Here is a 23,042-nt window from a genome sequence, read left to right on the forward strand (position 1 = left end):
TTCTTGAAACGGGAGAGTTTTGCATCTTTGCCCTTGCTGCCTATGGACATCCCTTTGCCTCTAGCCACCATTTTCCCTGCTTTGCTTGCCTCCAAATCCACACTGCTTTTGCCCCTAGACATCACCCCAGTCCATGCCTTAGCTTGTACCCCCAGTTTTTCCTGCTTAGCTTGCCTCCACATCCACACTGCTTTTGCCCCTAGACATCACCCCAGTCCATGCCTTAGCTTGTATCCCCAGTTTTTCCTGCTTAGCTTGCCTCCACATCCACACTGCTTTTGCCCCTAGACATCACCCCAGTCCATGCCTTAGCTTGTACCCCCAGTTTTTCCTGCTTAGCTTGCCTCCACATCCACACTGCTTTTGCCCCTAGACATCATCCCTATCCATGCCTCTTCCCCTAGCCATAACTCTGCCACCCCTGGAAACTCATGGTGCAGAAACTTTGGTTGCTGACTTTGAGGAACCCTTGGGTTTTGTAGATGGAACTCCATCAAAGGTCTGTGCAGCTCACACACCCTGCTCAAGATATGGTATTGTAGGGTTTCAGCGTGTGTGAATGACGGACAACAGCCTGTGTTTGGACAGATGTAGGCCTTGCTAGAGTGTTTTTAGGCTAGCAGCGACTCCTGTGCACTTGCAAAAGTGGGCGCACAAGCGCCGCATTTTCAACAGTAGCTTCGGTACATTTGGGTATGTTTTTAAAAAACTTTGCACCACTAGGTTAGACGTGGGCCAAACATGGAACGTGTTGGAGGCTGGCAAGCTCCAGAGCCGCTACCAGGTTCCAGCCATTATCACAGGCGTAAAAATGCCAGGCCCCAGGTGTAGCAGGGAAAAAAAAATGCCATCTCAGCCAGGATGGCATCCCTGACCTCGGAGGCACTGTGCTGTCTGTCCCCCAAGCTGATGAGCTTCAGCACCGCCTGCTGACGTCTCCCCACACCAGTGTTTTAGCGTTTGCCGCTAGTAGCTGTGGTGGAGGTTGCAGCGTCGTAGGGTTTCAGTCTACTCCTGCCATGAATTTTGGCCTGGGAGAGGAGATAGGCCACCCCAGTTTGCACCCGGGGAACAGACTCCACCACATTCACCCTGCCTGTCATTAAAGATAAGCACTGCAGCATCCCTGACCACAGGCGCTTGTCCAAGTGTCGGTGGTCAAGTGGACCTTGCAGCAAAGCGCGGAACTAAGGGCCCACCTGATGTTGAGTGACACGTGCTGGTGCAAGGCGGGGACGCCACACCGGGAGAAGTTGAGACGGCTAGGGACGGCATAGTGAGGTGCCACAGTTGCCATCAGGTCCGGGAAGGCGGGAGTTTCAACAAGCCGGAACGCCAACCTCTCCTGGGCCAGCAGTTTAGCGATGTTGGCGTTCTAGGCTTGCGTGGGTGGGTGGTTAGCGGTGTATTTCTGCCGGCGCTCCAATGTATGAGAGATGGTGGGTTGTTGTAAAGAAGCGCCTGATGGTGCCTTTGATGGTGCAGGAGAAGGAGATAAGACAGAAACAGGGGAGGATGAGGGAGAAGTCAACAAAGTGGCGGAGGCAGATGAAGTGATGTCCTGGCTCGTCCTCTGGAGTGCATCGCCAGCACTGTGAGCAGAGGCAGTGGCATGAACGGCGGGCGACGTTTGTCCTGCCGTTGCTGCCTGCCACTGATTCCATTGCTTGGATTCCAAATGACGGTGCATTGAAGTGGTGGACAGGTTGCTCTTCTCAGGGCCCCTACTCGATTTCGAGAGGCAAATTGTGTAGACGACACTATATCTGTCCTCGGCGCATTCCTTGAAAAAACTCTACACCTTCAAGAAACGTGCCCTCGATGGGGGAGTTTTTCTGGGCTGGGTACAAAAGGGAACATCTTCGGACATTCCGGGTCTGGCCTGGCTTCGGCAAAGCAGCTGACCTCTGCCTCTGGACATGTCTCTGCCTCTAGCTACCCTTTTTGGTGCTGCACCTGCCTCAACATCCACACTACTTTCCCAGCTTCACATCTGCCTTGTCCAGGTGGGGTCGGTGTCCTCGTCGTCCACCACCTCCTCTTCCAACTCCTGTCTCGCCTCCTCCTCCTGCACAATGCGCATGTCAACTGGCTGCCCTGACAGCAACTGCGTCTCATCGTCGTCGATGAGGGTGGGTTGCTGGTCATCCGCCACCAAATCGACCGGAGATGGAATGGAGGAGACTCTAGTGTTTGAGCATCTGGACACAGATACTCGTCTGTTAGGTCCGTGGAATCGCGAAATGGAGGGGCAGGTTGCGGTACAGTCAAAGGAAGGGAGAACAGCTCTGGGGAGCAGGGACAGTTGGGGTTATTGTTCTGAGAAGATTGGGAATTTTGGGTGGAAGGAGGACAAGACTGTTGGGTAAGAGGAGGTAGAGGCTGACTGGCTGGTGGACAATGTGCTTTAAGCGTTATCCGACAGCCATTGCAAGACCTGTTCCTGGTTCTCGGGCCTACTAATCTTTGTACCATTCAGCCTAGTTAATGTGGAACTTTTGTGCAAAGCGCAGAACTTAGGGCCCGCCTGATGTTAAGGGACACACGCTGGTACAAGGCTCAACTCACCCTAAGTGCCAAAAACACTGCTGGTGCAAGGCTCTACTCATGCCAAGGGCCTCAATCTCTGCTGGTAGCTCAGCTTAAGGTCATGTAACTTTGTTTGGAAGGGCTCATGTTAAGGGCTAGAAAAGTGAATTTTGGAAGGTCTTACCACATCACACACACACACACACACACACACACACACACACACACTCAAAATGACAGTTAAGGGTGAGGGCTTTTGGAATTCCCATTGCCTATTCCATTTGTGGTTGTCATGGGGAACGTGATTTAAAGGGGTGGTTGTTACTGTTTGTTGAGCTTAAATTGGGGTTTGTGTCCATCCATTTGGGGAGTAAAGAAGGTTTCCAGGTATTTTCCCACTTTGATAGAGGTTTTTTTGAATGTGGAAAGTGTGTAGTTGTTAGGCAGTGATGTTGGGGTAATAGAGGGTCTTTGGTGTGTTAGATGCCCCCAGGCATGCTTCCCCTGCTGTCCCAGTGTCATTCCAGAGGTGTTGGCATCATTTCCTGGGGTGTCATAGTGGACTTGGTGACCCTCCAGACACGGATTTGGGTTTCCCCCTTAACGAGTATCTGTTCCCCATAGACTATAATGGGGTTCGAAACCCGTTCGAACACACGAACATTGAGCGGCTGTTCGAATCGAATTTCGAACCTCGAACATTTTAGTGTTCGCTCATCTCTAGACACCAGGAGCCGATACCTATCCACTGGCCACCAAGAACCAGGAGCTACTAACTAACCACTACAGACCATGATCAGAAGCACTAAATCATGGTAAACACTAGGTGAGATTTGCATGTTTTGAAAGTAAAATTCATTCTGAAGGTACTTTATAGGTGCATACAGATATCACCTGACACTCATTCCCAAATTTCTAAAATGTCACTTACGTAATTTTTTTCTAGTATTAGCCTGCTGCCTGGTTCTTGCCACTGATTGTTTCTATCCTGGGATCCTGTCAATAGGTTGCTGCTGGGGCTTTGAGCTCTGTGAGTCAGAGATATGTACCCATACAGCAGCAGAAAGATGCTGCAAGATGACTGATTATTGAGGCCCCTCTAATGTAGGGGCCCAGAGAGGAATGATACTGCTTGGCCTGAGGCTAGGGTCACATCTGCGTTGGAGTCTCCTGTACAGAGGACTTTTCTCTCCACTGGTTTCAGTCGGAAATGTGACAGACACCCTTTGGACCCCATCATAATCTGTGGGATCCAAAGATAGCCATTGTTTTAGCAGATGGGCGCTCCATCATTCAGGTTCCCCGGCAGACCTGAGTGACAATGAGTCTGGGAAATATGGCAACCTAGCCTTACTCTAAACCCAAATGTCATATTGGCCACTCAGATTGTCTACAACATATACTAATAAACAGGTTAATCTTTTAAATAATGTATCAAGTATATAATACCAACACATAGACTGGTGGAGATGCTGCATGATAAGTATCTGTATGAAGTACAGTACTGTGCCTTACCAGGGTGAATTGGGGACTAGAGATGAGCGAGTACTGTTCGGATCAGCCGATTCGAACAGCACGCTCGCATAGAAATGAATGGACGTAGCCGGCAGGCGGGGGGGGTTAAGCGGCCGGCCGCCGTCAGAGCGCAAGTACCAGGTGCATCCATTCATTTCTATGGAGCGTGCCGTTCGGATCGGCTGATCCGAACAGTACTCGCTCATCTCTATTGGGGACCTATGAGACTTAGGGGCCCACTGGGGGATTCACTTGTGTCAATGGAAGAAAAACACCAATTTCACATTTTTTTGTTATTTTGGGCCATTTATCTTGTGACATAACTGACCTACTAAATTTATTCTGTAGATTGATGATTCTTACAATACACAACTATATGTTTTATCATATTTTACTGTTCTCAATTGTACAATAATAAATATTTTTGTGTTGCCATATGTGAAGGATACCGCCAGCGCCGCACCTCCCATGAGGCGACCTGAAGCGACTGCTTCAGGTGGCGCTATGTCATTGCCCCAGGGAGGGCGGCATTTTTGCTTACCTAAGCCAGTCCAGCAGCGCTGCTCCAGCGGACTCCCCTCACGCTCAGGCAGAGAGCAGGTTCTCTCCGTGCCTGCTCTCTGCCTGCGAACACCGCTAAGCCCCGCCCCCTTTGAGTCACCCCACCCCCTTCATGCTGCCACGCCCCCTCCGCCCTGCCCCTTCCTCCGGGGGGGGGGGCTTTCTGTCGTTCGCCTCGGGCGGCGAAAGGGGTAGGTTCACCCCTGGATACCGCCTGCATTGGCACACCTGGCGATCACCATTCTCCCTTACTTTCCACTTGCACTCCGTGAGTGTGCCCGGGTCTTATGGGATAATACAAAACAAGCTTTATAAGAAAGAAAAAAAAAAGTGTATTTTTTATAATTTAGTAATCTTTACATTTTATTGAACCTTTTTTGTTTCATTTTAGTTCCACTAAGGGGACCATATAATGCATTGCAATACTTCACTATAGACAGCTGTGGTCCCATGTGCTGTAAATGGGGCATTTTGCAGTAACTGTACACTGGGTGGGATTATAGCGAATCCCATCCCCACATTGCAGGAAAATACGCGCTGTGGACAATTTTGGAAATCACAGCAAGTCAATAGGTATAATGGAAACAGAAATTGCTGCAGGAAAAGGTGCAATGTGTTGCTGCCGCGGTTTTTCCTGCAGCACTTTTTTTTGCTGTGGGATGCTATGTGTAAGCTTTATATCTTCTCACTAGTTGGGGTTGGATAGAGGTGCAGGTGCCAGGGTGGGATCTGCATTTATCAGACATTTATGACATATTCTGTGAAAATCCTATAAATGGATTGAAATACCCTTAATAGAATGGGATTGCCCCTAGGTATCCCCAAACAGCAGACAATATGACGACATTAATCCCCATTACTGGTCCCATTAAATCTCCATTGTCTCTAAGGCTATGAAGTCTATTGAACAGATTTTTCCTTGTAATCCTCATTGCTCGCTACCAATGATAGATAGACATTATTTCTATAGATTATTCCGCTTTAGGCAGGAATATGATTTTGACTGAATCTGTGAGTAATACTTGTAATCTCCATGACATGTAGCGAAGCATATGACATTGTTATTGTGGAGCAGACACTCTTACTCATGTGTGCATTCACCATAAAGATCTGCTCTTCATTCTCATATTGTTCCCTCTGGCAATAAGCAGCTGCTGCTGGAGCTGTGCGTGTTATTAAACTATCACTTTTGTCATGGATTGTGCCACTGGGAATTGACCTAATACAGCGTTACTCAGCGGTGCTTGGGGATTTCCTCCCGAAAAGTCAGCCCATTATGTTCAATGGAAGCGTCTAAAACTTTTGGCTAATTAAAGAATTAATTAGCAAGAAAAAACGACTTATCCTTCCAGTCCTGACATTTACACAACATCAGTGGCAGGTGAGATTATGTCAGGGTTAGAAACCAGAATTACCACCAAGAAATCCCAAGTCCATGAGTAATCCTCTGGGGCAGTCGTGTTCTGAGATACTAAATAAGAGCTGGTGGAATACAGTCTTACACATTATGGAGCAATTCACAGCACTCAATAGAGAATACTTTCTGTAGGATTTCGCTGTCAGGAGACCATTTGGGACTTCAGTAAAGGTAGTTTCTAGAGTATATTACAAAAATGTCTACAATGTATAAACCAGAGTATATAGGAAGAGTACATAGCAGAGTATATAGGAACAAGGATTCTAGGAGTATAGACATAAGGGGGCAATTAGATTCAATGGCATAGGAGGTGTCAAGACATTTTAGTAACACTAGGTTCACACTAGAGTTTGAGTCTTAGTATGAGACTCTGTCCCCCATTGTACTTAAAATCAACAGAGAGTTTTGACGGAAACCAAGCAGACGCCATTATAGTCTATGGGGTGTAACCACTTTTAAGGTGGATAGGTTTTCTGTCTTTCTGACAGTGTGTGTAGCTATGCTATAGTTTATCTAGACCACTTGTATCGGACCCATATCAGAAATGCATAGAGTCATTATTCTATAGGGCAGAAGACCTCACCAGTTACAGTGGGGCAAAAAAGTATTTAGTCAGTCACCAATAGTGCAAGTTCCACCATTTAAAAAGATGAGAGGCGTCTGTAATTTACATCATAGGTAGACCTCAACTATGAGAGACAAAATGAGAAAACAAATCCAGAAAATCACATTGTCTGATTTTGTAATAATTTATTTGCAAATTATGGTTGAAAATAAGTATTTGGTCACCTACAAACAATCAAGATTTCTGGCTCTCACAGACCTGTAACTTCTTCTTTAAGAGTCTCCTCTTTCCTCCACTCATTACCTGTAGTAATTGCACCTGTTTAAACTTGTTATCAGTATAAAAAGACACCTGTGCACACCCTCAAACAGTCAGACTCCAAACTCCACTATGGTGAAGACCAAAGAGCTGTCAAAGGACACCAGAAACAAAATTGTAGCCCTGCACCAGGCTGGGAAGACTGAATCTGCAATAGGCAACAGTTGAAGAAATCAACTGTGGGAGCAATAATTCGAAAATGGAAGACATACAAGACCACTGATAATCTCCCTCGATCTGGGGCTCCATGCAAAATCTCACCCTGTGGGGTCAAAATGATCACAAGAACGGTGAGCAAAAATCCCAGAACCACGCAGGGGGACCTAGTGAATGAACTGCAGAGAGCTGGGACCAATGTAACAAAGCCTACCATCAGTAACACACTACGCCACCAGGGACTCAGATCCTGCAGTGCCAGACGTGTCCCACTGCTTAAGCCAGTACATGTCCGGGCCCGTCTGAAGTTTGCTAGAGAGCATTTGGATGATCCAGAAGAGTATTGGGTGAATGTCCTATGGTCTGATGAAACCAAACTGGAACTGTTTGGTAGAAACACAAAACTTTTCGTGTTTGGAGGAAAAAGAATACTGAGTTGCATCCATCAAACACCAGACCTACTGTAAAGCATGGGGGTGGAAACATCATGCTTTGGGGCTGTTTCTCTGCAAAGGGGCCAGGACGACTGATCCGGGTACATGAAAGAATGAATGGGGCCATGTATCGTGAGATTTTGAGTGCAAACCTCCTTCCATCAGCAAGGGCATTGAAGATGAAACGTGGCTGGGTCTTTCAACATGACAATGATCCAAAGCACACTGCCAGGGCAACAAAGGAGTGGCTTTGTAAGAAGCATTTCAAGGTCCTGGAGTGGCCTAGCCAGTCTCCAGATCTCAACCCTATAGAAAACCTTTGGAGGGAGTTGAAAGTCCGTGTTGCCAAGCGACAGCCCCAAAACATCACTGCTCTAGAGGAGATCTGCATGGAGGAATGGGCCAACATACCAACAACAGTGTGTGCCAACCTTGTGAAGACTTACAGAAAACGTTTGACCTCTGTCATTGCCAACAAAGGATATATAACAAAGTATTGAGATGAAATTTTGTTACTGACCAAATACTTATTTTCCACCATAATTTGCAAATAAATTCTTACAAAATCAGACAATGTGATTTTCTGGATTTGTTTTCTCATTTTGTCTCTCATAGTTGAGGTCTACCTATGATGTAAATTACAGACGCCTCTCATCTTTTTAAGTGGTGGAACTTCCACTATTGGTGACTGACTAAATACTTTTTTGTCCCACTGTATAATGTGTAGGTCAATAGGGACCATAGACCTGGGCTTAAAAGTGTATTGCCCTGGTCATGGTCGGCTGAAGATTATTGTTGGATGGGTATGGGTCAGAAATTTACTCCTGCCCTAAGAAAGATTATGTGTGGGGTTTACCCATGGTGATCTATCCGGACTAATCCGATTTGAGCACCACACAATTCAAGTTATTATTGGCTATTTCATTAAAACTTATATATCAGACATACAATTTAGTAACACTAGGTTCACACTAGAGTTTGAGGCTTAGTATGAGACTCCGTCCCCCATGCTGCTGAAAATCGGTGGAGAGTTTTTGGCTGAAACTGAGCAGACCCATTATAGTCTATGGGGTCCGTGGGTTTTCTCGTGTAACCGCTTTTTAGGTAGATAGGGTTTCTGTTTTTCTGGAGCCCAAGTGGACCCCAAGGAAGGAGACTAGAGATGAGCGAACAGTGAAATATTTGAGATTCGATATTCGTTTCGAGTAGAGCTTCAATATTTGACTACTCGATTGAATATCGAATCCCATTATAGTCTATGGGAAAAAAATGCTCGTTTCAGGGGAAACCACTTATTCAACTAAAGGAGAGTCACCAAGTCCATGAGTAGCAGGAGGAGAGCGTTTATGAGGAGCACTGTGCAGTTAAAGCGCATGGGCCCCATTATAGTCTATGGGGTCCGTGCACTTTAACTGCACAGCACTTGTAGTTGCACTGATAAAAAGTAAGCTCCCTCGTAACAGCAAGCTGCCAGCTCTCCCAACTAGCAAGGACGAGCCTGCTGCAGAACCAGCGTTGATTTGCCAAATGCTATACACTGTATAGCATTCGGCCAATCAACACTAGTTCTAAATCGAATATTTACTGCGAATAGCTAGTAGTATTCGATCGAGTACGAATATTTAGAATACCGTAGTATTTGATTGAATACCTACTCAATCGATTATTACTTGCTCATCTCTAAAGGAGACCCAATTGCTACTGTGAACCTAGCATAATTTGGTTATTATAGCATGTTTAAGAGAGGAAAGACAACAGAAAAAAATCTTAAGGTGAAAATGTAATAGCAGACATGCTATTGTCAATGCAGAAATGGTGACAGTGTTTGTAGCTATGCCATAGTTTATCTCGACCAGTTGTATAGGACCCGTAACAGAAACGCGTAGAGTCATTCTATAGGGCAGAAGACCTCTCCAGCTAAAATGTGTAGGTCAATAGGGACCATAGACCTGGGCTTAAAAGTGTATTGCCCTGGTCATGGTAGTCTCAGGATTGTTGTTGAATGGGGTATGGGTCAGAAATTTACTCCTGCCCTAAGAAAGATTGTGTGTGGGGTTGACCCATGGTGATCTATCCGGACCAATCCGACTTCAGCACCACACAATTCAAGTTTTTATCAGCTATTTCATTAAAAGTTATATTTCAGGCATATATTTGTTCTTGCTATGTAAGTAAGCAAAATAAATTAATAAAATCAAAATCACACACCTAAAATACATGGCTGCAGCAGAATAGATACAGCAGTGGGCAATAAACTCAGGTACAGCTACTTTTAGATGATATAGCAAAGGATAGCAATGGTTCCTATCCATACAAGGTTGGGAATAAATGCCCCAAAACTCTAGGCTGGAACGTTCTCCCAGCTGTACTGTAATGGTATCCAATCCCATCCTTGGAACCGTACATTGCTGGATCAAGGTCTACTGGGCTAAACGTTCTGCAAAGCTCTTCTGTGTTTATCAAGGCGAACTCATAAAAAGAGCTAGAAATGACCAGGTGAAAAAGATACAGCAAAAATATATTAAATCTACCATAATAGTACCAAATAATCCAGTCTAAATAATACCACCATAGAGGGCACAAAATAATGTGCTATATCAAAGGCACTAAGTAAGTATTATTGCCATATAGTACTCTTACTGCCATACAAGGCACCAATTTATGAGTTCCGACAATAGATTGTGCCAAAATAATAAATTGCCATACACTGCCTACATAATACAACACCCAAAACGCAGTCCTTGGTGCTTGAGTTTATAAACCAATTGTGACTATGTATCATTCCAAGGCTCTTGATTTAGCGATAAGCTGTGCGGTGTTGGAGGGGCTTTGTGTTGCTTTATGTGCCCCACTATTTAACCCCTGAACTTTTAGCCGCATCTCATTTTTTTGGGTAGAGTTTATTTCTGAGGTCCTTAGTGTCATTTGCTTATCATTGGAAAATGATTAACCAGAGATTCAGCGCTAGACAAAGGTTGAGCGGCCAAGGATTGCTTGCTCAGCACAAACACATGACAGCATGACAAATGTGGAACTCTGCATGAAATCACATTTGCCTGTACTGTATACTGTGTATACATCTCTAGATTCTATACAATGGGATGTGATGATGTATAGGGCAGATGTGCACAACCTGCTTCTGAGTCAGCGCTGCTCAATTCCTAGAAAAGCAATATGAGCTGAATGGTACAGGAATCCCTTGTGTTATGTCTCCTCCAGGAGGAACAATGTGCAGTGTGGATATCATCTCATATCAGGGACTGACATTTGGAAATATCATATTACTTATTATTATTATTTATATAATATAAAGTTATAATGGAAATATGGATTACCGTAATATATAATATAGATTGTAGATTAGTGAAGTTACTATTACTGCTGTGGCTTTGTGGTTAGCACTGTTGCCTTGCGCGCTGAGTCCTGGTTTCGAATCCGACCAAGGGAAGCATCTGTATGAGGTTTGTATGTTCTCCCCGGTTTTGTGTGGGTTTCCTCCTACACTAAAAGCATCCTGAATTGTAAATGATATATGTATACCTATACAATGCTGTGGAATATGTTGGCGCTATGTCAATAAATATAGGATGAACTGAAAGCTACCTCTGGGTAAAGCTTTCCAGAGATTAGGTTAGTTTACAGCACCCCTATAGTGATACATTGTTTCAGGCCAGGAATACTGATCATTGTGATATCCAGCACTGTTATCACGGATTTGCATAAGACTGCAGGTTAACCAAAGAATCCAGTGACAAATTCAGCTCTGCTACATCTGTTCATCCCAAACAACATCTAGACCACTACCTGTCAAGGCTAGAGATTTCGCACCGCACACACATCTGTTCTCTTACCTGGCTCAGTTCTTTTGGGGGATTTTCCATGACAGCATTTGGGGAATCAGGAGGGGGAAGATCTAGTGACATTTCCTCTGTTTCTCCAGATCACCTGGACGTACAGCTGACAGTTGTGCTGCTGGGACATTCTGTACCAGTTGCACAAACCTTACACTACCTCGCACACACGGCTGCTGTTGACACGTCCCCAAGCTCCCCACAGATCAGTACATCTCTGGCCCTCTGGCTGTTTTGGAAAAGAGCAGGAATCCCATGGGACATGGCTGCTCAGCATGCAAAACAGGCTGTGAACATGGTGGAAACACACATGAACATGCTCAATATGTGAGACGTGCAGGGAGCAGAGATCATTGTTAAATAGACAGATGTGGGATCAGGATGAAGCAGCACATCTGAACATACTCCAATACCTGCAGGACTGTTTTAACACAATGATGGGCCCAGTGCAAAGACTTGTGACTTGTCTATCTTCTAAGTCCAACACAGAATCTGGGTATTGGTCTCAGATCCCCCCCCCCCCCAATGCCTTCTGGAGTTCTTTAATGGGAGTCAATGACCCAGGCATGTATGTCATGTTTGTAGATTTGGAGAATAAAATATTATATATTATACAAGTGAGGTAGTTACTGCATTAGGGATGGGCCTTCAGCTCCTCGGAGCACTACTCTTGTCACTCAGACCCCTACCATCTCCTACATGCACTACCCTGTGCAGAGAGAGATGATCCTCCCCCTGTAGTGACATCACCCATCAACTTGAGCAGAGAGAGCAGAAGACCCGGCCTCAATGCACCAACTTCCTCATCTGCATAACATTAAAAAGTTTGTTTCATTTTTTCCAAATCTACTATGGAAACATTATGTAACAAAGGTATGATGTTTATCACTCTCAATGTGCACTGTAATGCAGTGGTAGTTGAATATGTTTGGGGGAGGGGATAGACTACCTTTAAAGGGGTTGTTCAGTTTCAGCAAATAAATGTTATTGTTTGTATAATGAAAAGTTATATAATTTTCCAATATACTTTCTGTAATAATCCCTCACGGTTTTCTAGATCTCTGCTTGCTGTCATTCAGTCTGCTTATTTCCAGTGGATAAAGATCAGTCCATGGTCATGTGATCTACAGTCCATGGTCAGCCGCGGTAGCTGCTGCCACAGGGCCCAGGACATTAGGGGGCCCATTGACAGCCTACCGCTGCGTTTTTTTTTTTTAGTAGGCCGGTCGGTAATGGGCCCTATTTACTTAGCTCTCCTGGCTCTGGGCAGGCTTCGTGCCTACTTACGTGAAATCCCTGACATCCCATGACCAGCGTCTGCATCCTTATTCGTTGCAATGGGGGTCATGTGAAGTCCCGTATATCATTGAAGATGGCCAACATTAGTGGGAGTGCAGCGGAGCGAGGGATAGGTAAGTAACAGTGTTTGTATATCCCCTTGGGTCTCGATTATTATACTCTGTGGTCTGAAAAGACCCCAGAGTATAATAATTGTTCATGGGTGTTCACAATGGGGCATCATACTGTGTGTGCAGGGGCCACTATGGGGCATCATACTGTGTGCGGAGGAGCCACTATGGGGCATCATACTGTGTGCGCAGGGGCCACTATGGGGCATCATACTGTGTACAGGGGCCACTATGGGGCATAATACTGTGTGCAGGGGCCACTATGGGGCATAATAGTGCGTGCAGGAATGTGGGGGGTCGGTCGGGGGGGGGGCATGTAAAAAGTTTGCCATGGGGCCCGCCATTCCTAGTTACATCACTACCATCAAGTCTTTCACCAGATGTCAATGATCAAGCATTCGTGGGTTGTGCTAGTTAAACAGTCTGTAGGTAAAGCAATATCTCACTTAGTATAATAACGTGAGAAACTAGAACTGGTTTATGATAATAGCCTCAATCAGTTTTTATTTTAAGTCCAATGAAAAATAAGTTTTTCTCTATATAACAAAGTGTAAGGCCTTATTTACACAACTGTAAAACACAGCCATGAGACAGATCCAATAGGAATCAATGGATTGTTTTTAACCAATGTAAAACACATTGACATCCAAGTTACATCTGTTAGAAGAAGATCAGTGGGTTGGGTCAAAAAAAAAAAAAAATCAATGAAATTTCTTCTTTTCATAAGAGTCCATTAAAACGGAAGAAAAACAGATGACACAGCCATTAACAATGGATATGGAAGCACAACACAAGCGGATGTGTATGTTTGTTTCTCATGGGTGTAAGTACCATTAAAAGAATGAAACGTCCATGTGAATAAGGCCTTACTCATTAGAAGAGAGATCAATGTTCAAAACAAATCATAAAATTGATTTACAAATTTACACAAATTTACATTAAGTTGATAATGCACAGAAATAGTTAAACTTTCTCCTTTATTTAAGAAATCACAACCTTATATTATCTACAAATTCTCATCCAAAGATGCAAAACTCAAGATCCATCCTGATGTACTTGCAGGATGGTCTACATATCCATAGAAAGATGATCATCTCTGTATTGCTTCATCGGTTTGTGGCTACCAAGGAATGTTTCTGCTCCTATTAAAGGCTCCAAAACAGGAGGAATTTTAGCCCTGACAGACTCCCTTTAAGACTGAGGCCAAACATTATGACTGCATTAAAAGAAACGTTTATACTTACCTAGAGATGAGTCTCAATGGACTCATCTCCGGTGCTTCCGACGCCTACGCAGTTGTTCAGTGGAATATGTACATTGAAGCCAAGGTGTACTCTACCAACTTCAACAAAAAATTGCTCAGGGAAAGGAAGCAGAACTACTGTGTTGATGTAACCCCCTCACAGGAGTTACTAATGGTTATTTGGCCATATAAGTGCCTTACATGTTATGATGGATTGTGTATGTTGTCATGTTTATTCTGTATTCATTTGTGTAATGTTGTTAAGCTATTGTTCTCTGGTTTCACTTGTCCTAGTGAGCTGTGGTCTCCATAGCAACACACACTATGGTGAGTGGATCTGTAGCTGGAACAGGAAATAGTCATAGCAGAGACAGGAAGTAGTATTCTGTAAGAGCCAGGGAAGGAGAAGGGTGGCAGTGGCCATCTTGTGTTTCAGACACTGTGCTGTGAGGATTTCCACAGCAACAGCAGGACAGAGAAGCTGTGTGACAGCGCCCCCATCACTATCAGTAAGAGGACAGGAATTACATCAGGCTGAGCAGAGCTATAACCCTGGCAGCCTGCACCTACCTCTACAAGGTAACTGAGCCCCTGCAGTAGACCAGAAGCTGGATCTGCAGACATCTTAGACTCTCTGCTAATACATGGGAAGGGGTCAGCCAGCTACAAGCCACTGTGCCACAGCTCACTGCTACAGGACAAGTGAACCAGCAGATGCCTGTTACAATAAAGCAGTGAGCACTTCTACTGATCCTGGCCTGGACATTGCCTTCCCTGTAGCTAAGCCCTGGGCAAATGCTCTTTGTTGGAGTAGAGCACTGGCACCCACATCACCATCTCAGCCCAGGGACCAGCGGGTGTCTCAATACTCCAACTGGCGTCACATCTAACTGACTCTGCCTATTACCCTGTGCACCTCTCCTGGGAGTTCTGGTGCCTATAAGGTCACCGTGACAGTCCAGCCTCCTGCACGGTTCTCCCGGGGTGGGCGCATTAGTATAAGTTTTTCTTTATCTGTAATGCGGCTTGGATGGCATTACAACAGGGCCTTTGTGATACTAAACCTCTGGGGGTGGTTTAGTGTCCCAAATCGTCTTGACATGTTCCTTGTAACAGAACCTTGTCATCTTGTCTGTAACCTCCATACCACCAGAAAGTCATTATGAAGTTGGGGGTTACGGTTCCAAACCTGTGGATATGGTTGTCTTATCCAGGAGATGAACCCAGGATAAAGGTGAATCAGCTTCAGTGTATCGTGCATGTGTATTATACCCAATGAAGCCCAGGTCAGCACATCTCACTTCACTGCACATGAACAAGATCGGTGAGACACTTTTAGCCGATAGCTTATTACTTGTCCAGAAGTCAGAATGTACACAAATTTAATTATTCCCTTTGTACAACTTGGTGTCAAAGTAGAAGATGTCACCCTAAATGACTCCCAACATCGTACCCAACCTCCTCTACTGTCTCCCAGGTGCTCCTCTCTACACTGTCCCTGTGTAGCTTTCTCTCTAATGCTGTACAATGCAACATTCACATATAACCAACCCTATGTTGGTATGTAATATGTATTAACTTAATCATTGTATACCAATCATATCCATTGGCGATGCTTTTGGTATAGCTCTTTTAGGGAAAAGTAGTCTGCTGAAGCATCAGTTGGCTTTGATGGTTTGCTTTGCTGTTCCATGGGGGGTATGGAGAATGTATCATGTAACTCTTTTAGATCTTCAGAATTTTCTCTTTCTTCTGGTTCTCTTGTGTTCTCTGTTTCTTGACTGGCGTCATTGCATTTGGATTTACCAATGACCTCCTCTACAAAGACAGGCACTTGCATGGCTCGAGGAGGAGTATCTCGTTCAAATGACTTATTGTGGAGACCAAAGCCGGCAATAGATTGTGGGGCGCAGAGGTACTCAGCCTGGAACAGAGGCATATCTTCATCAGTTGGGGAGTGTAAAGACTCATTTACAAGTGTTGTTGGAAAATGGTCATAATCGAGATAGACAGAGGAAAAATATTCCTGATTGTTAAAGCTGGAGCCAGATTGTCCATTTTTGTCTTTGTCCACTTCTTCTTTGGGCGGGGCAGGGCCTTTCACATGTTCTTCTTCAACTTTACTGTTAATATTGAGGGGGGAAATATCAACAGGGCTTGGATCCAGATAGAATGGTGAAAAAACATAAGGTGTAGCAAGCCATTTCTGAAAAAAGCAAACAGGAAAATTCCTAATTATTCATTTAAAAAAAATGATTAACTTGTAGCTGCTCTCTGTGGTTTCTCAACTTATATGGAAGTATGACGTGTCTACTTTATCCTGTTAGAAGGTCATAGTGGCCATACTGTCCTTTAGGGAAACACAATACCCTAGTGTTCTGTTGTAAATTATAAACTACTAGCAGAAGGACCCAACTTCACACGGGTATATTTCAGTTTTTGTTTGTGTAGTGGCCCCATAAGAATAGGCTGGTTTCTATGGAAACCTGGCGTGAAGCTGTGTGTATATAAAGACTGAAGAACCTGCAAGTTTTCATGGGCCTATAATCATCATGTGATCATGTGAATCTCAGTTTGAATATCAATGAAAAACCTGAGATTGGCTGTTATGTAAACCTGGAGTAAAGCTATGTGCATGTGACCTTGTGTAACAGTGTCATCTACAGCGCCCTGCCCTTTAAAAGCTGACCTACAGCAGTGAAGAAAAATGGCTGGATTGGTATGGAAACCTAGACTAAAACTGTGTGTATGTGACCTTGTGTAATAGAGTTATCCAAAGCTCCCTGTCCCTTTAAAGCCGACGTACAGCAATGAAGAAAAATGGCTGGATTGTTATAGAAACCTGGAGTAAAGCTGTGTGCATGTGAAGACTAAGCACCTGCAAGCTTCTATTGGATGATATAGGACTTGACCATATGAATAGCAGTTGGAATATGAGTGAAAGACTTGCAGGATTGTATTGGCTAATGCAGGTAATTTTTGGGAATACTGTATCTCAGGTATTCTAGAGAGCTGAGACTCAGTCTAAAACCTTCCAGGACACCTGATGTACCTCTGTGCTAAATTTGTTGAGGAACAGTCCAATCGTTTGGTCGCGCATAACATACCATGGCATGACATGCCATAGGCCAGGTACATCATCACAAACTACAGCCAGTAGCATTCAGCGCCTGCCCAGTTTGCAGATGAAGGCAGCGCCAGTACTTCCTTCTTTGCGCATGAACCTGTCCATTATTGTGGACCTGTTACTATCGTGGATAACAGGTTGGTGACTGTTTGAGGGCACAAATACTCATAACCAAATACCTTAAAATTAGCCAGTAACTGGCTTCAAGTTAAATGATAACTATACGACCATAATTGGTGAAGGTAACAAGAATAGTTCACCATACCTTGAAGTTTCCTTTGTGAGTATCTATTAGGGGGTGAAAAAAATGTGATGGATCTGGAACACCTATCCACATTATCTTCTTAACCCTGCCATTCAAAGAATTTGGGTTAGTTCCTATATACAGATATTTCATGATAAGATATAAGCAAGTCAAGCAATAAATTATAAACTGCGAAACCAATGTACATGTAGGCTTTACACAATATACTATCTTCTACAGATATATCTATCTTTACCTTTGCTCAATTTTGGCCAAGAACCCATATATATATATATATATATATATATAAAATCAATACAATTGTTCAATTGCAACATCCTAGTAAAACCCGTGACAGACTGTAATCCACTACACAACCACTGTGTGGCGACATATACATAATACAGGATAGACATCTTGTGACAGAGTATTGCATTACAGAGGGTACAGTGAGAGGACATCGGTTTGAAGCTTTTAGGCCACCTCTATATAGAGGTTTGGACAAGAGTTACTCAGCAGCCAAAAAGGAAATAATACTAATGAAAGTATAGCAATAAAGACTGATCTGCTGCATTGGAAAAGGAATGAGTGGGTGGGGTTAGATAGGGGCAGGGCTTAACAACCTCTTTGTCTTCTTACAGACAGGACACTGCTCCAGCCAGTTGTCTTACAGCCAGCCAGATACAAGACAGTGAGAAGAAGGAGAATTGGCTAAAATCATGGGACACACAAAGAAAACTGAGGAATCAATGCAGAGATATTCACCTATTTACTGATATGCTAATTAGCCTTCAAGTGCATTGGGGGCGGTCCCAGTTTATTTTAGCAATTTTAGAAGACATTCAGAGCACTTGTGACCATCTGTTGGCAAACCTAGTAGCTCAGACCCCGCCCCAATGCACTTAAGGCTGATTTGCATATCCGTAAAAAGATGATTACCTCTGCATTGTTTGATATGTATGCTTCTAATAATGGCCACTATTGGTTTTGGGACACTTTACTTGATCTGGTATTGGGACAGTACACCTTAAATAATATTTTTCATTATGGTATTTTTATTGATATCCTGGGAATAGGTTAGGATGTCCAAGAAGCCTTACCTACACTATGCATAATAATAGTTTATCCCATGGACTTTGCATATACCGTATATAGGAAGTTGTCGGAAGTTTTAGATTTTACCTTTTTGAAGAACAAAGGGTGACCACCACGATCAGCAAAATAACTGAAATGGCTACCACTCCGGGTATGGGGAAGGTGGAACCTGGAGAACCTGGAAGACATTATATACCAGCATAAGGATCATGGGATTCAGTCATCTCATAGATACTTCTTTAATTCAAGATATTACAGACTGTCATGTCTCCCCCATCTCATCAGTGCGTAATTATTAATGACTGACCACTTGCTAATTATCAGAGATTAAATGTGACCTCTAGCCCAAACCCAAATCTAGGGTGTCGTGTAGTGTTATCATAAGGACCTCTGAAAAGCTGAAACAAGCAGTCCCAATTATTCTGACTGCTAGATCCCATGCTTCATTAAGTTCAGATTATTTCAGATTTTACATTATCTCCTAATATACTTTTCAGTCTGACTCCATTTGTGTCGTAAATAGGCCATGAAATTGCGGGGTCATCAAGTGTGTATTATATATACTGTGCATAATTCCATACACCATAACTCCATCGCTAAAATTATTAAGGTTGGATGATTTGGGTTACGGTAAATAAAAGATTGTAGAAATGGATTCAGATAGTATAAAAATACAATAATAATAATATTTATATAGTATACTTCTCCACAAAAACAAGGACCACCCAAGGGCAACATGGTGGCTCAGTGGTTAGCACTGCAGCGTTGGGATCCTGGGTTCAAATCCTGCCAGGAACAACATCTGCAAGGAGTTTGTATGTTCTCTCTGAAGTTTGCATGGATTTCCTCCCATACTCCAAAGACATACTCATAGAGCAAAAAACGTACATTGTGGGCCCTATATGGGGCTCACAATCTACATTTAAAAAAAAAAAAAAAAAAAAAAAACAGGGACCCCCAATCCACACCAGATTCTTTCTTGAGAGAGTTTTAATCCCCTACATAATAGGTATTTTGTGACGGATTGAGGGGTAAATTATAATAAAGGCAAAATATGTGATTGCCTGGGGCCCAAGAATGGCCATTGCCCATTTGCCCCATTATGATCCAATCCCGTAATGACCTGTTGGTATCCACCAATACAATTGATTACTGTACTCTGAAGGTGAGAATTTGTTGGGCAAACTATTGTTTTCAATGGAAGGCAGAGATCACAATGAGACATTAAGCATTCTGTTCTATCTTGCCATGGATTTGACAGCAGGTTCTGCTGCAGAGTCTGTGGCGGCACGAGACAGCCTGATCATTGGGCTCATTCATCTGAACTTAATCAGTAAGGAAAGAACACCATTTTCTACCGGAGGGAGCTGGAGGGTCGAAGAAGGTGGCTGCTTGTCTCAAATTCCTATTTATTTTCCGCTGTGTGAAAGTTAAGGCTATATTCACATTACCATTATTAAAGGGGTTATGGGTTGTCTTGGCAATATTTTTTCTTTAAATAGGAACATGATTGTGAGGTCATGTGACCACTGAGGCCAATCAACTCCTTCGGTGGAAGGGACCTACGACTTCACAGCCAGTGAGGAGTAAGAAGACACTAGAGCAGCAGGACCAGACCATGCTGGGAGGACACCAGAGCACCAGGGATAGGTATGATTTTTATTTATTTTTTTCACCTCCATGGCCTATTAAAAAATATATTTTTTCCAGACAACCCCTTTAATGTCCATTACAGATATCATAGAATGACAGCAACGGACATTAAATGTAGCGGTAACGGGCACAAAAAGAGCCCCCGTCATCTGTGTCTGTTCCCACGGACTCTAATATAAACTATATGACAAATGCTTTTTGTAACACAAGGTAAAGTCCAGCATGCACAAATGTTTCCTCCAACACAAAAGTAAAAAACGTTTAACATCTTGAGGCCAGCTATAACACGATACTTTCAGAGATCTTAGGAAGTCATTGTTTCAATGGCTCCAGGGCAAACAACATAATATTCGTCAGATAGCTGATCACTAATTGTTTTAATAAAGGGACTAGAATACCTTTCGGAGGAGTTGTCCATTGTACAGGCTCGCTCCATTCACTCCATACACCACCTTCAAAATCTGTCTGGTTCACGCGCACCTTGGCTTCATACAGAGTGTCAGGGTGCAGGTCACGCAATAACGCTGACAGGTCATACTGAATTATTGTGAATCTTTTAGCATCCTGTGAAAAGGAGATATAATTTCTTATTTTGGGAAATCATTTGTATTTGATATTAGTAGTAAAGTGCTATATTTAGTTCAGAGAGATAGCGCCATCATTCTCCATTTGCTAGGTCTGTTGTTGTAAATCAGTCCCATTAAAGTGAATAGGATTGAGCTGCAATACCAGCAACAGCCCAATTACACAAATGGGCTCTTTCTTTCTTATACAAGCCTTATAAGGCCTTATTCACACAATGCTTAGTCATGCACTAGCCATTTTATCTGTCTGGCCGAGAACTGTCAACGTTCGTGTTACTCTTGGCTTATTTCCATTAGGAGCTAGAGAGTGCTCATGTTATATTGACTTACCTTCCATGACCATTTCACAGGTTTGAAGTGGACTTCAGTTTCCACATTGTCTATGTAATTTCTATGATCATTGACCCAGGACAGATTCCATATCCCGTCTTCTATCATCCTAATATCAAGGGACTTAGGTGGATCAAGACGCACTGCAAAAGAAATTATGTATTAAAGAGATTATTAAAGGGATTTTCTCATTTTAGCCACCTCTTTAATATGCTCTATTACGATATATCAACATCATATGTCGTAGTAGCCAAAGTACAACACTTCACTATCTCTGGTACTCCGATTAATGGAAGGGGACGTGTCTGTGTCCACTGAGCCTAAATTCGCAATGCTAATAAAGCACTCCCATTCTCTGGGGGTTGGACTCCCCTGAACAGCAAGTTATCGTGTGCTATGGATAGGGGATAAATATAAATTTAGTGAAAACCTATTAATCTATTAAAGTCACTATGAAGCTAAGGCCCCACACAGCAAATAACTGCAAAAACGCGTCAGCGGAAAAGCATCATTTTTTTTTTCTACAATGTTTTTCACAAAAAATCTGCAGAGTTTTCCTCTATTATACTTATACGGAAAAAGCCAGTGTTTCCATAGGTATAATTGACATGCTGCGAATTACAAAAACACAACTGGTTTTGAAATCACATCTTTTCTGCTGCAGATATTTTTCCACAATGTGTTGATAGGATTAGCCAGAATCTCATCCACTTTGCAGGTACTGTAAAATGCAGCATTTTCACAACGGCCCTCAAAAAGGTTCTGAATTGGAACTGGCATAAATTTTTGGATCAAAAAAATGTAAAGTTTTTTTCTCCTTAGAGGACACAGCATGTCAGTGCATGGTGGCCCATTTATGTCAGTGGAAACTATGTAATGCATTATTTCATCTGTGGTGGCGCTGTAGGAAAATTAAGCACTTGCTCCTAGATTATTCATAAATTTGAGTTGATCAATGTGAACATCCCAAGATCAATTTTTTTGTAGTTGACCCTAACAAAAACTTCACAGATAACCCTATGAACCTTACATAAGTGTTCCTGGGAGGTCTTTCCTTAAAAGTGTTTTAAAAAGTGGTAGAATGGGTTAAACAATTAACTAATTAATACCTCACTGATTCCCCTTCTTTAGTTCGGACAGGTACTTGGGTGCCTCTTGGTCTATTCTTCTTGATCCCATCTTAACACAGCAAGAAGTGCCTGGAAATGCCCACTAAGCCAGTCACAGCAGCCATAACCCGCCTTAGCCATTGATCCCACTGTGTCAAGATGGGACTACGAAGTCGATATCAATGGAATCCAGTAAGTTGTGGGGGATTGTTAAAAGGAATATTATCCATTTTATTTTTTAAATCCATTGTGTCCTTTTTCTAACCCAGTATCCCAGTGGACAACTGCTTTAAACCTAAATTAGGCTAAGATTTTGGGGAAAGCCATATAAACCAGTAGTTATAAGAAGGGAAGGTGTTCTCGTAAGCCATAATAGAATCTACATAGTTATGGAACTAGGACTTACAATGGTGAAATGGATAGAAATTCGATAAAGATGTGACTGTTTTATTGACGTTCTTTCCAACGCTGCAGACCACACTCACGTTCATATAGTGCACAGCCGACATGGCATTTCTAAACTGGAATGAAAAGAATATACACAGCTATGGAATCAGTTTCTTCGTCTTCAAGAACATCGGTTCAGTTGAAACAATGGATGAGAAGCGGGAAGAAGCTGCCATTACATGGCACTCCTGCTGTAAGGGGGGCATTGTGGCTGGTATTGGGGCTTGTGGCTGTTATTGGGGCATTGTGGTCGTTATTGCGGCATTGTGGCCGTTATTGGGGCATTGTGGTTTGCTATAAGGGATGTGGGTTAAAATCAAGAAAATGCCTGGGCATCAAGTTCTAGAGAGGAACAACGAAATCCTTCAAGTTTATCTGGATTAAATTATATAATCCCAGGATCAGCCACAGACATACTGTCCTTCACCTTGTGCCTGATCAGGTTGGTACGTAGT

The 23,042-nt window shown here is 43.3% G+C and overlaps 2 protein-coding genes across 2 annotated transcripts in view; both read right to left on the reverse strand.

Annotated features, from left to right (window-relative positions):
• TMPRSS6 (transmembrane serine protease 6) overlaps positions 1 to 11,472 on the reverse strand; it is a 117,058-nt gene extending 105,586 nt beyond the window's left edge. The window contains exon 1 of the mRNA XM_075286915.1: positions 11,347 to 11,472. Coding sequence (XP_075143016.1) covers positions 11,347 to 11,418 — 72 coding nt within the window. The 5' untranslated portion in view covers positions 11,419 to 11,472. The remainder of the gene's footprint in view (positions 1 to 11,346) is intronic.
• A 3,429-nt stretch (positions 11,473 to 14,901) lies between these two features.
• The window catches only part of IL2RB (interleukin 2 receptor subunit beta), a 33,813-nt gene continuing 25,672 nt past the window's right edge, over positions 14,902 to 23,042 (reverse strand). The window contains exons 10-15 of the mRNA XM_075287937.1: positions 22,547 to 22,661; positions 21,032 to 21,174; positions 20,516 to 20,681; positions 18,552 to 18,642; positions 17,391 to 17,475; positions 14,902 to 16,204 (exon numbers count right to left, since the gene is read on the reverse strand). Coding sequence (XP_075144038.1) covers positions 15,596 to 16,204; positions 17,391 to 17,475; positions 18,552 to 18,642; positions 20,516 to 20,681; positions 21,032 to 21,174; positions 22,547 to 22,661 — 1,209 coding nt within the window. The 3' untranslated portion in view covers positions 14,902 to 15,595. The remainder of the gene's footprint in view (positions 16,205 to 17,390; positions 17,476 to 18,551; positions 18,643 to 20,515; positions 20,682 to 21,031; positions 21,175 to 22,546; positions 22,662 to 23,042) is intronic.

This window comes from Leptodactylus fuscus, chromosome 9 (genome assembly GCF_031893055.1).
Source record: "Leptodactylus fuscus isolate aLepFus1 chromosome 9, aLepFus1.hap2, whole genome shotgun sequence".
Taxonomy (NCBI): domain Eukaryota; kingdom Metazoa; phylum Chordata; class Amphibia; order Anura; family Leptodactylidae; genus Leptodactylus; species Leptodactylus fuscus.